The sequence below is a fragment of the Crinia signifera genome, chromosome 5 (assembly GCF_055691185.1).
Source record: "Crinia signifera chromosome 5, ASM5569118v1, whole genome shotgun sequence".
Classification (NCBI taxonomy): domain Eukaryota; kingdom Metazoa; phylum Chordata; class Amphibia; order Anura; family Myobatrachidae; genus Crinia; species Crinia signifera.
Window position 1 is genome coordinate 220,085,356 of NC_139221.1, and position 15,882 is coordinate 220,101,237.

Here is a 15,882-nt window from a genome sequence, read left to right on the forward strand (position 1 = left end):
TCATGTTATAAGAACCCACTCTTACCTTTGCAGAATTTGTAAGCCTCTCTGTACCATCACTAAGTGTCTCTGTAACCCTGCTATAGGCCAGGCCTAATTTATCAGCCAAAATGGCATCTTCAGCGTTTGTGCTTGGAATACCTATACATGGAAAATATACAGTTAGTAAAGCATATTAAATTACTTAAACCCTAACAATGCTTCGTTTTTTTTAACATTCTGTGTACAAACTGGTCTGCCTGGGGTTTACTGTAACTGCACTGAATATAATTAGGCAGAATAAAAGGAAATAGTAATAGTAGTCAATATTAATGAACAAAATCCCCAACGACAAAATAATCATGAGAGTGGCAGAAACTGAGGGTTAAGTGCCACTGTAGGGATTATGGAGTAGAAGATGGTCTAAGTAATGGTGCCCAGCATTTTATTGGGCCAATCCTCCAATCCCCCTGACAGTCGCTCTGGGGGATTGTGGATATTAAAACTGTAAAGATCCGGATTCCCCCAATCCTGGCAGGGATTGCGGAATCGGTACTTTTTGAACATGCTTAATATCCCCAATGCACCAATAGATCTTCGCCCATTGCTGGCATCAGAACAAAGCATCTGGTCAGTGTAACGGCAGTGCCAGCGGGACAGTGGCCTTTAGAAAAGGTTGAGAGGGTTATGTTCATAAGAGCTTACATTCTACATTATCTCTTCAATGTCTCTGTGACCTGTTTGTGGAGTAATGTCATCTCTATGTTTTTCAATTTACTGTACATGCAACACTATATGGTTATTTTACATTGACCGATCAATACCTAATTTTATTGTTTGTCTTTGGGGAGCAGTGCACTGGTGGAGAGAGCAAGTAACTTTATTAAGCGTCTTTTTGAGGGTTTCATTTAATTGTTTCTCTATTCTTTCAAAACAGCTGGGGCTGGTCACTATTTTGAGAAGCACAACACAGTATAAAGGGGTTTATTCTAGTTCATTCTTTCTGACAAAATCCTTCTTAGATGGACAAAACCATGTGCACTGCAGGGGGGCAGATGTAACATGTGCAGAGAGAATTAGATTTGGGTGAGTTATTTTGTTTCTGTGCAGGGAAAATACTGACTGCATGATTTTACACTTCAATATAGATCTCACTTTGAAGAAAAACCCCACCCAAATCTAATTCTCTCTGCACAAGTTACATCTGCCCCACCCGCAGTGCACATGGTTTTGTCCATCTAAGAAGGATTTTGTCAGAAAGAATGGACTAGAATAACCCCCAAGATGACACAACACAAATTGATCTTAATTTGATTATAATTACACAACCTTATTTATTTTAGATTTATGAGGGTGCTTTATTTATTAACCCTTTAAGTGCCAACATCTCTTTGAGAGATGGCCAAAATATCTGCTAAAAATGCCACCATTGCTCAAATTCAAATAATAAATGTTATGTAAAAAAAAAGTGGTACTTACTATAGTTACTACGCTCATATCCCCACTATCCATGTCGGCATTGAGTTGAATTTCTATAGTGTGAAGCATGGCGAGCAGAATACTAAGCAAATAGCTTTGTGGGCGCACAACTAACATATAAGTACCAAAAAAGTTTATATTTCCTATATAAGGTAAGCATTACAGGTCATTATGATGAATAAAAATGTTTGTTTTGCAATTTCAACACCTATTTTGACAAATTCACTTGTCACTCAAAAGGGTTAAAATTATTGTAAATGTGGTCACAGATTTGTCCATTCACGTTAGCTACAATGTCTGCTGTTTAAATTAAATTATATATTGTATGCAGTTAATTTGAAGACTTGCAATAAGCAATAATGGGGTTATTACTGGCAATGACTGATAAACCAACAAACAATATCAACTTAATAGCTTAGTTTTAGAAAAAACTAAATGAACTTACCAATTTTACTGTCCAGATAGCCCTCAAACTCACAATTTGCAGAGATAATAACAGGAAGCTCTTGCTTAGTAAAAAGATTTATTGCTGAAACCAGTGTTAAGCAATCTGCAATCACATCAGCAAGGATAAATGGACATCACAAATGTAATTCCACATTCATAATGATCACAACTTCACCTTTTCTTGGGCCATGTTATGTAATAACTGAGTCATCATAGTTTATTAATTTAAAATGAAACCAATTATCACTCTGCTTGAGAAGAGTATAATGACCACATAGAGGTTTTATACCCACATATATTAACATTCTGTATTGAGAACATTAATTTGATACTGTGGTTGGTGATTTTTTGGTACTTGTGAGTTATCCGGGCGTCCGATTTTTTGATTGTATGCCTTAAGTTAAGGCATACAATCAGATGCGATGCGATGCGATATCGCATCGCATCGCATCGCATGCGACCATCGGATGCGATGACCCGATTTTTCCATAGGAATCAATGTTAAAATGATTCCTATGGAAAAAGGGGTCCTTTTCATACCCCTACTATCCAAGTGGGCATGGAGTTGGATATAAACCTGTGGCGAGCGTAGCGAGCCACCGAGCCCGAAGCGTGGCGAGCAAAGCGAGCCCCGCGAGGGGACGGTATTCCGTGTCCCCTCGCGGGGCTCGCTACGCTCGCCACGCTTCGGGCACGGTGGCTCGCTACGCTCGCCACAGGTTTATATCCAACTCCATGCCCACTTGGATAGTAGGGGTATGAAAAGGACCCTTTTTCCCATTGAATTCCATGTTAAAATGGACTCAGTCCATTTTAACATTGATTCCTATGGAAAAATCGGGTCATCGCATCGCATCGCATCCGATGGTCGCATGCGATGCGATGCGATGTCCCGATCCGACCCGATTTCAAAATCGGACGCCCGGATAACTCACAAGTACCGATTTTTTTTATTATAATAACTTAAATTAAGCAACACAAAAGACATTTAGGGGTAGATGTATGAAGCAGTGATAAGGGAGGAGAAGTGGCCCATGGCATCCAATCAGCTGCATTCTATGTTTTTATATTATGCAAATTATAGATGTTACAGATGGGGCTGGCTTCATCCTTGCAGGGCTGGCATTTCTAACGCCAGCCCCGCCATCACGCCAGCCCTGCCAGGGGGCGTGCGCGCACAAGACGCTTGCGTGCCCTTTGGGCAATGGAGCCTGTCTCAGGTCCCCTCCCGCCTCCCCGAGCGCCCCCCTAACCCTGCCTGTCTCCCTGAAGCGGAGATGGGCAGGGACATGCAGCGTCCTCGCCGAGAGACTGGGACGCCAGCGGGGAGGTTCTGGCGAGCCCTGGCCAAGGATGGCAGGGGCTCCATCTGTACTTCTGTGCTGATTCGTTGCCATGGGTCACTTCTCCTCTGCCTCATTTCTCCTGCCTTATCACTGCTTCATACATCTACCCGTTAAAGTCTTTCTACATGAAAAGATGTAAAAGAAGGGAGTTGCCAGTTTAAACATTAGGTTATCTGATTTACATGACCCTAGTGTTCATATGATCTCATGAGTGACACTAAAAAATTTAAATATGTAATGCTAAAAAAGGAAACATAAATGTATTGTTGGTCCTTATCCTAAACAATATCCCAACTAAAGCTCAGAAGAAAAAACTTTGGCTAAACAGTAAATCAATTCATCTAAAATAGCTCTTATTTTACACACATGTGCGATATCCAATTAGCTGTGGTAAATTCCTGCCAATAATGTCACCTGGGACTATCCAATTAGTCCCGATAACACAATACTTATTGCAGACTGCTTTGGGTGCTGCAGGCAAAATGTATCACACAGATTTCCTATAACACCTGGGTCCAGGAAGTTACCCCGTATCCATGGCCAAAAAACTGGACCTTTTCCATCTGAAAAAATGAGCCCTAATTAGATAGCCTGATAATGACTATTAGTCATATATTGGCTAATTGGACACCCCCTTAATCTTAAAAATATAATAAAATCACATACAAAGTAGATTGAACAACATATTTGTACAAAAAGCCAATTGATTATGTACAATACCATGCCCAGCTGTAAGAACTATTCTACACCATTGCAGAAAGAGGCTTGCAAAATTGCACGCAACCCTTTCAGGCACAGCATGATTGACATGCTGTGACATTTGGGGGCAGCACCAGAGACACTGGCATGATGGGTCCAGGGTCTGTGTCACCGGACGCAGACATATTGGACCAGGTGTCCGATTCCAACGCCCAGCCTGTGTAAGCATCAGCCTATGCAGGTTGTCCGGTGCTGAAAACATTACAAATCATAACCAGTGGTTGCGATGGTGATCTGCAAACGCAGATACATACATTTCACCTTACATCTATTTCCTAGAGATGCCTAATTCTGCATTTGAATGTTAATTACAAGAATTTATACAAACATGAATTAGGCCCTCTATGTACACTCTATAGGGTATTTATGAAAATGTACCTTAGTGTGCAAGAAATGGGTTGAGAGCCAATGTGATCCATGGATTTCAGAGAGCTATACTAAATTCTAGATTAGGCTAGCCACCCAAATAAGCTCACTTGATGTCCAAATCCTACATAAACCACATCATTGTGGCTCTGTCCCTAATGCCTAATGCTACAAATTGTGTCTCTTAGCAGCAGAAGGCAAGGCTACAATTACGTGATTGCTGCACATGTACCTTCCACCTGTCGCCATCTACGATGGGATCTTAGAGTAGAGCCCAGCAATGCCTTAAAGCAGTCAAGCCTACAACAGATGCATAAACTCACTATTGCACAAAACAGGTAACATTATACACAACACTAATTTACTCACCATTGCCTGCTATGAAGGCTTCCTGAAGGGCTCCTTTCACACTGCTGCCACCATGTAGTAGTCTGTGGTTTGGTAATATAACAATGTGAGATGCTCCATAAATAGCCTCTGGATTAAAGGCGTAAGCAGAAATTATTTCTCCAGTTTCCACATTGTCCACCTGTGAAATTATTATTGTGAAGAAAAGAGGCTTTGGATAAAACTGTATTTGTTTTGTCTCATTTTCTGCAGCGATGAATGTACTTTTTAGCTCTTATATTTCCCTGTCCCTCTTGCTGGCAGCACTATTCACCATGTGTGTGTGTTTGTTCATTCACAAGACTCAAACTATCGCATCAAGGGGCCCATACATCTGCTCGGGTGATCCTACGGACCCTTGAACCGCTGACCGAATGCACCGATCAGTAAGGATTGATGAACGGTGACCCTTGGGGATAGGGATATTAAGCATGTAAAAAGGCCCAAAGGTATATTATATACAAACTGAACGGTATCTTTAACTATACCATTCACTGACATCACCAGCCCCTGCAGCGCAACACAGATGATGGGGTGGGCTTGTTAATGAAGAGCGGGAGCACGCATCATTAGTAATATTGAATGTACACACTAGACATGGGGTGGCCAGCCGGTCCTAAAGGTCCACATTTTCCAAATCACCTAGCTGAAGTCATTACTGTCACATTTTTAAACATGCTGCATTCATTCCTACTATAGATTCACAGGTCGCCTGAAAAACATGAACTGATCTTGAGGACAAAGGGGTTTATTGTGTGACAGAGTAGCACCAAAAACAGGGCTCTCTGGGACACAATTCCTGGCGCTCTGCAGTTCAAGATCTGCTTCTTTGAAAAGATGTGTAAATATATGGATAATTAGCAAGAATTGCCACAGCTGCTGCAGTAACTCCTATGGGCCCGTCAGACCCACAAAAGAAAAAGCTAAAGAGGAAGGTTGGAGTAAATTGCGCTGCTGTTTAGATGATTTTAATATCTGTAACACATTAGTCCATAATTCATTCCTCTCCAGACAGCCAATGTGTTACAGATATTAAAATCACTCCAACCTTCCTCTTGATCTTGAGGACAGGTTTGGCCACCCCTGCACTAGACAATATGAAAAATATATTGTTAATAGAGATGTGCGGCGGCCACTTTTTCGGGTTTTGGATCTGGATCTCCCTTCGTGTTTTGGATCTGGATTGGTTTTGGCAAAACCACCCTTGCGGGTTTTGGTTTTGGATCTGGATTTTTTTTGGAAAAATTCAAAAAATTGCTAAAATAACAGAATTTGGGCCTGTTTTTGCCCCTAAAGTATTATTAATAACATTAGTTTCCACTCATTTATAGTCAATTTTGATCACTTCACAGCTCACATGTTTTCATTTAATGTAGTTGGGCCAAAAGGTAGCTGGATGACTGAACAGTGGGCATCACATACATGTGGACCTTACATTTCCAACCTGGCACATCTTGGAAGCAGAGCGGCACTCCAGGGGCAGACAGGGTGGCAGTTTAATAAACTACCCCAAAAAAAGAGAAATGCTCCAAAGAGCAAAAATACAAAGAGGTATCGGCCTCGTCATGACTGGTGGTAGCAGCTTCAGCACTTCTATCAGGTTGCTGATCTCCCACTATTTCCTCCTCCATCATCCTCCAAAGATGTGTTTTTATTTTATTTATTTTTCTTACTTTACACTGGACACAGCCTGTCACACTGCACACATCCCCTTGGACACTGGACACTGCCCCTCGACACAGCCCCTGGACACTGGACACAGCCCGTCACCCTGGACACGGATTCGGCATGAAAAGCCGGCGGTCGGGATCCCGGCGTTCAAAATCCCGACGCCGGAATCCCGACAAGGGGGGAACGTGGATCGCCCCCCCTTGCGGGCTTGCTGCGCTCACCACGCAGCAGGCCCGGTGCATCGCTACGCTCGGCACACTAATTTATTCTCCCTCCGAGGGTGTCGTGGACACCCACGGGGGGAGAATGTTGGGATTTCGGCGTTCGGGATTCCGGAGTCTGGATTTTGAACGCCGGGATCCCGACCGCCGGGATTTAAACTGCATCCCCCTGGACACAGCCTCTGGACACAGCTCCTGTACACTGGACACAGCCGTCACACTGGACACTGCCCCTGGACACAGCCCCTGGACACTGGACACAACCCCTGTACACAGCCCCTGTACACTGGACACAACCCCTGTACACAGCCCCTGTACACTGGTCACAGCCCTTGTACACTGGACACAACCCCTGTACACTGGACACAACCCCTGTACACTGGACACAGCCCCTGTACACTGGACACAGCCCCTGTACACTGGACACAGCCCCTGTACACTGGACACAACCCCTGTACACTGGACACAACCCCTGTACACTGGACACAAACCCTGTCACACTGTACACAGGCCCTGTCACACTGAACACAGCCCCTGTACAGCCCCTTGTACACTGGCCACTGCAGCCCCTGTACACTGGACTTGTGTACAGCAGCCCCTGCAGACCCTAATCGAGTGAGCAGCAGCAAAATAATATATTATTATTATAGCACAGCACACAGCACAGAGCACAACCACCCTCTTCCCTCTCCTATGCTGGAGTAAAGATGGCGGGGCGCGTGCGTCTTATATAGAATCCAGATCCCGCGAGAATCCGACAGCGCGATGATGACGGTTTGCCTCTTTTTCGGTCCGGAATTCAGACGGGAACTCCCGAGCCGACTCGGATCCTGACTTGGATCACCATATTCGGATCTGTCGGATCTCTAATTGTTAACAGTATCATTACCGTCTAATGTGTATGGGGCTTTAGGCACTAACCTGGCTAAGTAGTAATATTCTGCTGAGGTACATTGTGGCACACATCACCGGTCCAGTGTGGACCTATGCAATGCTGCTCCTATATGGATAAATAGAACCTCTACTGGGACTTGCCATATCTGGACTGTTACCTGGGTATTTGCTGCATTTACCTTTTCTTTCTGTGCGTTATATATTCCTGTGTGCAGTGAAACATAAACCAAGGCTATCTGTGAGTCCCAGTTCTAGAAAGAGGCACAGCCACACCTAGCTTGGTATATGAATCTCTGTGAAAGGTGTTGCTCCCCGTCAATTACAAAATGTCCTGCTCTCCCCTTATGAGCCCAATTCGGATAATCTGTACCCACCCCCTTTTCCAACCATACCCTTAGCATATAGTTGAGTATTAATTTAAAAAATCTAGTATGAACACTGAGATATTTCATTTTTCAGGCCTACAATATGTTCCCCAATGAATGTAGGTAACCGGAACCCCCTCCCAAAAAAAGAAAAAGAAAAACATTAATGGCTCAAAGGATGTTTCAGGTATGCAAAGAAACAAATAAGTTAAGACCCTGAACATATGCTGACTACCGCATAAGGCAGTTGAGCAGATAATTAACTGCGTGATTGCCCATCATTTGGAGCAGAGGGAAATATCGTAATTTCCCCTGACTGCGCGATCAAGCTGCAGTTGGACACAGACCACATTATAAGCAGCAGAGAACAGAGCATTTGAGCTGTCATGCCACACCTGGAGGACAGAGAGAATTATATTTATCATCAGTAGAAACCGGTAAAACTACAATAGAGAACCGCTAATCACATAGCAATATATAAATGGGATATTCCATGTGACGGAATGGGACATCTGGATTCATTTTTAATAAGTTTTCTTAAGTCCCATTCCATGAACAAGGTTGAATAATGAATGTACAGTAGAACTTTCTTTCATAAATCAGTTAAATTTTATAGTGAATTCTAGATAACTAAAAGTAATTGTGTAATTGTTGCGAAAGGTAAAAAAAAATGACAATGTACTGTGATGTAACAGGACTCAGACACAACACAGAAGGTAATAACATAACATTTCTGTAAAATTAGACCAGCCTGGGCTCTTATGTTTTCTGTGCAGGGTAAGCAAAACTAATGGCTTAATAATATATTCATATAAATATTTTTGCATTTGTTATTTGCACCATAAAACATTTATTTAGGTGATAGAGTGGGACATCCATATTCAACAGTTCTTTGTTAACCCTTTGCAGTCCAAATTGTTTTTCTGCAGTTTAGACAGTCTGGTTTAAATGTTTAAATTAACTGTAATTTTTTTTTCTTTTTTTTCTTGGAAATTGGTCTACATTGAATGTTGAACAATGTTAATGTTCTTATTTTGAAGTGGCTCAACATTGGATCTGCTACTAGCGCTAGGGCTGTTATAGACTAGATGTTGGACCTGAAAGGGTTAACATTTTTTTTATTAAGACATACTGTATATTAGTAGTAAATGCAATAAAGTATGTGTATAAACATTTAGATAATTATTACTGAGTCGTTACAACCTTGTAAACCTCCTCTTGAAATACTGCTATTCATTTGCCTTTGTTTCCAATAGTACCTATCTTAATTATGATTAGCATTTACCGAAATATTAGTTTTGCCACATATCTCTTTCACCACTATAGGAAAAATGTGTTTTTCACACCAAATGTTTCTTGAAAAACACAGGGATTTTTAACATTTATTTTGACACTTTGGTATGTATAAGTACACCCATTGGGCCTGATTCTGGTTAACTTGCAAAAGCAAACTCCTTCTTGAACAGACAAAACCATGAGCACTGCAGGTAAGGCTGCTGTAACATGTGCAGACACCCAAATCTAACTCTCTGCACATGTTACATCTGCCCCACCTGCAGTGCACATGGTTTTGTCCATTAAAGAAGGATTTTACTTTTTCAAGTGAACCAGAATCAGAACCAGTGTACGTACAGTATCTGCTGTTCATATAACTCTGGATTGTGCATTATTGAACATTAGAATGTAAGCAATCACGAGCAGGGTCCTCTTCCCTTGTGTGCCCTTTCTTCTTTTACCTAAACCAATTCCATACATTCTTCGATGGCATCTTCTGATGTAGGTATGTTTACATACAATTGCTTGTCCTAAACTGTCATAGTAAAGGTGCCCATACACTCCGATTTGGGCCGATTTCACCCAATCCTGACGGATCGGGCAGATAAATTGGCAGAAATCGGATGTGTTTAACATCCCATCCGACCCGATGCGTGGTCCCATGCGAATCAGGTCGGACCCTGCTGCAGGTTCAATCTATTGGATCGGAACTGTCAGCGGCACATCGCGGGTGCTTTTTAGCACCCAAGATCCATAGGTGTGTACCAGCGGTGAAGCAGTGTGAATTTCGTCAGGGTTTTTTACTTTAGTTTAAGTCTTAGTTACTTTCCTAAAATTTGACCTAATTAAATGTCACATTTTAGTAAAATTTTTTAATTTTGTCTTAGTGGATCTTGACGAACATTTTCATCTAATTTTAGTAATTGATTTAGTCATAGCTTTGCAGTTTATAAATACTGTAATGGATTTTGGTGAAGATCATTTCTCTATCATTCCCTTGAACACTTTCACTATTGGGTATATTCAATGCTCTATGGCAAACTGTGATGGCAAGCAGTGCCGATAGCTCGCCATCACAGCTCACGGGTCAGTATTCAACCGATGACTCTCAGGGTGATTCTGATTTAATCGGTCCCCTGCATGTTCGCATGGGGGACCAATTTTTGGCACAGTTATTTATTCCCATGTGCAGCCGCTGTGTAAGAGCAGCTATAGCACTCGCACACAGAAGTCCGGGCTGGGGGATTCACCCATGGGAACACCCAGCATTTCATGGGCATTTCCATGGAAATTCCCAGATGAAGTGTGTACAGGGGTTGGGCAGCTGACGTCAGAGGTGTCCCAGATCTGCGAGTGCTGGAGAAATCATTTGATGGTTGCCGACCATTGAATGATTTCTCCTTCACACCCAAGGCTGTGAATGGATGATTATGCAAATCATCCATTCGCAGCTGTGCAGGGGGAGCGGCTGTGTGTGTGGCATCTGGGGACTCGCAAGGCTGTGAAATTTGCAGCCTGACGAGTCAACCAGAATTAGGTCCTAAGTTTGATACTCTGCTGCCTGTTGCCTTGGATGATGTTTCCAGGTCTCCTGCAATAAAGCCATTTATGGAATTATCCAGTTTGCAGGATGCTTATACTCCCGAGCCAGAAATCCTCTGAATGCATATACGCCTGCTCCTGTTTGTTATTATACAGCCTGCACCCCTAAGTGCTTTAGATGCTATTTCCAGATTTCCTACAACATAACTAGTTTCAGAGCTATCCAGATTACAGGATGTGTATACTCCGGAGATATCAGAAATCCTTCCAATGTGTACATGGCCTGCTTCTGTTTTACTACCTCCATGGATCAGTTCTACATTTTTCGTGGTGGGGTTGGGACCTCAGGAAATATCTCTGGGACATTTTATATCTGTCCCGGGGAGACTATGCAATTGCTGATCTCACTGCTCAGTTTTTTCTTGTCCTTTTCTGTGAATCTCTGGATAAATGGGGATACTATGCAAAAAGGGCAGAATTGTACCATTGCTTGTGGGAATGTCCAATAATTCGGGGGTTTTGGGCTGAAATTTGGAAACATGCTACTCAACATCTAGTTTCTAGTTTCCCTAACACCTGAATGGGCAATATTTGGCATTATGCCAGAGGGGACCTGGGTCCCGCAAGGGGTCTGAAAACTGCTGATCATCCTGTCTGCAGTAGCCAAGAATCGTATTCTTCAACTCTGGCTGCACCCTACAGCTCCCCCGTTCTCACTTTTCTTAAACAAATAATTTCACATTTTCCGAATGGAGTGGCTTGAAGCTTCTCTACAAAAAGAAAAGTTCACTGGAAAAAATTTTGACACTTGGGAGAGCTACATTGACACCCTATCTCCAACATTAAAGAGCCAAATTGGAAACTGTTTTAAAAACACATTATGGTACGAGACTAGGGTATGTGCACAGGACCCCCCAATCTCATAGAAAACTGGGCCAGATGTATCAAGCTTCAAAAAGTGATAAAGTGGAGAGTTATAAACAACCAGCCAATCAGCTCCTTCCTGTCATTTTTCAAACCCAACCTGTAACATGACAGATAGGAGCTGATTGGCTGTCTGTTTATAACTCTCCATTTTATCTCTTTTTGAAGCTTGATCCATCTGGACCACTGTTTCCCTTGGAACTCCACTTTTTCAGGCGTGACAGTGTGTGTAGTGGAGGTAATAAATGGCGTGGACCCGGGCTCCTCTTATGACTCCCATTATATATAATCTTTCTACTTTATTTGCTTTCCTGTATGTTCACTGACTTATTGTGGAATGCTATTGCACGGTGAAAATGTCACGTGTATTATTATTATTTTATCCTATTTTATTTTTATTTTTTTACTGTTGACAAACACCTTGTTTAAGTGAACTGTGCTTTTACTTCTGTGCACATTGTACCTCTATTATATTGATCTGAAATGCTTCAATTAAAGAAACTTGATTCAAAAATGGGGGATACTATGACTATTTTTGCTATGCAGACCGCTGAAGTTTGGCCATATTGATGTGTTCATCTCTGTTTTGGTTGCTATTAATATAGCCTGTGGGGGTTTTTTTTTTCTTGTTTCATCTTTCTTTTCTGCCTTTTTATATTGTATGTGGTTCTTGTACAATAATACTTTACAGTATATATGTATATATCAGGCTGTGTGGCTGTTTGCAAATATTTGGTATTGTGTGGGGGGAATTTTGTATCCTTATACAGGGAGCTGGTCCTAGTTAAGGTCATTAGTTGTTTGCCCTGTCAATTATTTTTTGTTTAACTATCCTACATTTGGGTGGAGGGTGGGTGGGGTTAATTAGTGTTGTTAGAGGGTAGAGATAGACTGTTTAGGGATCCAAGTATGCCTGTGTTGGGATTAGATCATAGAGGGTGGGGGGTCATGGGGAAGTTTGCTTTGATAGTTGTTGTTTTTTTTTTAATTATTACTATTATTATTTTTTTCCTATTTCTTTTTGATAGCTAGGTATACATTATTTATTTTGAGTTTGATAGTGTGTTTTGGTGAGACATGCAACTACAGTATTTTCCTCCCAATTCTACAGCCGGGGTTTGAGCACGTCGATATTTAAACACAATCTCATTCTATACTACTATATAGCTCTAATTTGATGTACCCGAATGGCGCCTTCAGGTGATCCTGTAAGTGTAGCATGTTCTGGGGGTAGCTTGCTTATCCTGTTTGTGATCCATAAAGTGACGTAATACTATGCATATTGTCATATAATGTGCCTGTCTTTATGTATGCTGCGGCTATTTCCTTTTTGGTCTATGTGTATATTTCTCAATCAGTGCGCAATTGGGATACAAAATGTTTTTTCCTCACCAGAATTACCCCTCCCTTTTGGCACCTGAGTGACATCCCAATCTGATTGAGCAGCTTGGCAACAAATGTGTCGTGTAATAATGCAAAAACTTCATAAAAATGATTGAATTGAAACAAAAATGCACATCTCTATGTGCAAAATCTGCACTCAACTTGGTTCCATCAAACAGTGATAATCTGTGCACACTGACTTTTTGTAGTGCTGAGAATATATAAGTGCATCACGTTAGCACAGAGGGTACCATTGTCAGTTTACAATACGTACAATTTACATTACCTTTAACATGCATTGAAAGAAGCAGCCAATGCAGTCACCAATCCAGTTTGCTTGCATACTTCTCACCCCATACCATTCAGGAAGATTAGCTAGAGCATCTAGCATAGCCTGTAAAAAAACAGAGCATTAGAAATGAATTCCCCAAGCAAAAGAGAAAATGTAACCTAGTTTTTAGTTTATTATTTTATAGAGGATTGTCAATATTCAGTACTTCTCAATCTTTCCATTATGATTTCCATGTAGATGTCTGATCTGTCAATAACAATTATCTCGTTAATGTTCACAAAAAAAAACAAAAAAACTATGCAGCCTACATTATTAATAAACAAGGCATGTCCACCTTGTATAATACATGATCAAATAATGAAATTGGATTATTAAGGCGCTGGTTATCTGTTTCCTACAGGATACACATAGTAGATCAATGAATGTAAGTTTATGCATATATGATTATATCCTCTGTGGAAGATGGCTATATTCTCTATTAAAGAAACCATATCTGATAATTGTAAGCTTGCGAGCAGGGCCCTCCTACCATCATTCATTATGACAGCAAAAATGAACAAGCTACTTATAGGCTAAATTGAGCTATTATAGGGAATTCTGCTCTAGAGAAGGACTTGGAGGTCATCATAGATGAAAAATTGGGTAATAGTGCACACTGCTCAAAAGCAAACCGGACACGGGCATGCATTAAAAGGGGAATGGATTCAAGGGATGCCAATGTGATAGTGCCTCTTTACAAGGCATTGGTGAGACCACACTTGGAGTATTGTGTTCAGTTCTGGGCACTGCACCTTAAAAAGGACATAAATTAATTGGAACAGGTACTTGCTACACTGCATAAGAAAGTGTTTATAAATATATAAAATAAATACCTCCCAACTGTCCCGATTTCCCAGAACAGTCCCATTTTTTTTTAAAACTGTCCCACATCTTACCGGGGTAAGCAGTGTCCCGCGGTGTGTGTGTGTGTGTGTGTGTGTGTGTGTGTGGGGGGGGGGGGGGGGGATCAGTTGGGAGTCCCCGCTGCTACTTGCAGAGAGGAATGGATGCTGTCTATTCACAGGAGAGAGGGGCTCAGGGCATGGCCAGCAGCTCTTACAGCGCTCTCCATGCCCCCCACAGCGTAGAAAATGGGGCGTGGCCTTGCAGGAGTGCCGTTATAATAGACCACACACCCTGACCATGAAGCCTCCTACTTTTCAAACAAACGTATTTGTCCAGCCAGCTTACACACAAAAGTTTAGAGGAATAAAGAAACCATGCAGTACATCACAGAATAATTCAAAATGACATATACATGTTATACCTTCATTGAACAATACACTCTTTTATACTAGTTGTTGGAGTAGAGTTTGGTTTCATCAATAGAGAGAATGCCTATATTTCACAGAAGTTTGTAAGAGGAAGGATTTAAAAAAAAAAAAACCTTTATTAATCTGCTACAGAGAATTTGTGTGGAAATAGGAACCACATGTGGGTGTGAAAACATGTGGGTGCTGCCTTTTAGGGAGGAAGCCCCATCCTGCGCCACTGTGTTTTAGTGGGTTGCAGAATATTGGCACCTCAGACACCATCCCTAGAAGACGAGAAGCACTGCAGGATACCTGTGTCTGTGATCACAGAAGACAATGTTGTTGCTATGGCCCCGGTTCTGATTTGACAACATCCCCATGCGTTTGCACGGGAGTTCGATGTGGAATCTATGCACATACGCATATTCGCTTGTGCCCATGTGCAGGGCTTCTATGTGGGCACCTTCAGAGACTTGTACAGTTTCCCAAGAAAATGCTGGGTGCGCCCAGGAAACCGCTGTGCATCCCCATGCTAACGGGGGCGGGCACCTGCCTTCCGGGAGCAGGTGGCTGACGTCACCAGACATCAGCTGCACGCCCAGTTCTTGGAGCAGGAGGATGCTAATCTGAGTCAGCAGAGACTGACTTAGATTTTCCAGCATTGCAGAAATCATTTGATGGTCAATGACCATCGAATGATTTCAGGTCCAAGTGCAAGCCTGAATGGATGTTTATCAAAGGCTCGCAAACCAGCAAAATACAGCTGCTTTGCGAGCCAACCAGAATGACTTCCTATGTGTAGCATAGTTGAAATGGATAACCTCCTGAGCAAGGTTTCTGCATGCTGGGTGCCCCATCAGCTGACTCGAGAGCAAAAGGAGGCTCTGGTGACATGGCGCTAAAACATGCTGGCCAGGTTTGATGGCAGTCACTCAGACTCTATATGGGAGATCATTAGTGGGGATCAATCCTGGAAATACAGGTTTGATCCCCAGGCCAAACAATCAGCCTAGTGGACCCCAGTTGGAGATCGACAGCAAAGTTCCAACGTGACCGCAGCATGGCCAAATAGATGGTGGCTGTTTGCCTGGTCATATAGCTACCATACCAATTGTACAACAGTGAACTGTCACTGGGGACTGGTATACCAACAAATGCCTGCCGTTATTGCTAAAAGTCATTTAAAGGTGGTCACGAACTTGCAATTATGGTGCCCTATTTCTGACAATGTGCCTACAGTAAGTCCAGGAGAGCGCAGGA

The 15,882-nt window shown here is 42.2% G+C and overlaps 1 protein-coding gene across 2 annotated transcripts in view; it reads right to left on the reverse strand.

Annotated features, from left to right (window-relative positions):
- The window catches only part of LARS2 (leucyl-tRNA synthetase 2, mitochondrial), a 202,558-nt gene that overhangs the window by 91,187 nt on the left and 95,489 nt on the right, over positions 1-15,882 (reverse strand). For both annotated transcript variants that reach the window (XM_083188551.1, XM_083188552.1), the window contains 4 exons: positions 13,325-13,432; positions 4,746-4,905; positions 1,904-2,008; positions 26-141 (listed from right to left, as the gene is read on the reverse strand). In XM_083188551.1, the coding sequence (XP_083044677.1) occupies positions 26-141; positions 1,904-2,008; positions 4,746-4,905; positions 13,325-13,432 (489 nt within the window). The remainder of the gene's footprint in view (positions 1-25; positions 142-1,903; positions 2,009-4,745; positions 4,906-13,324; positions 13,433-15,882) is intronic.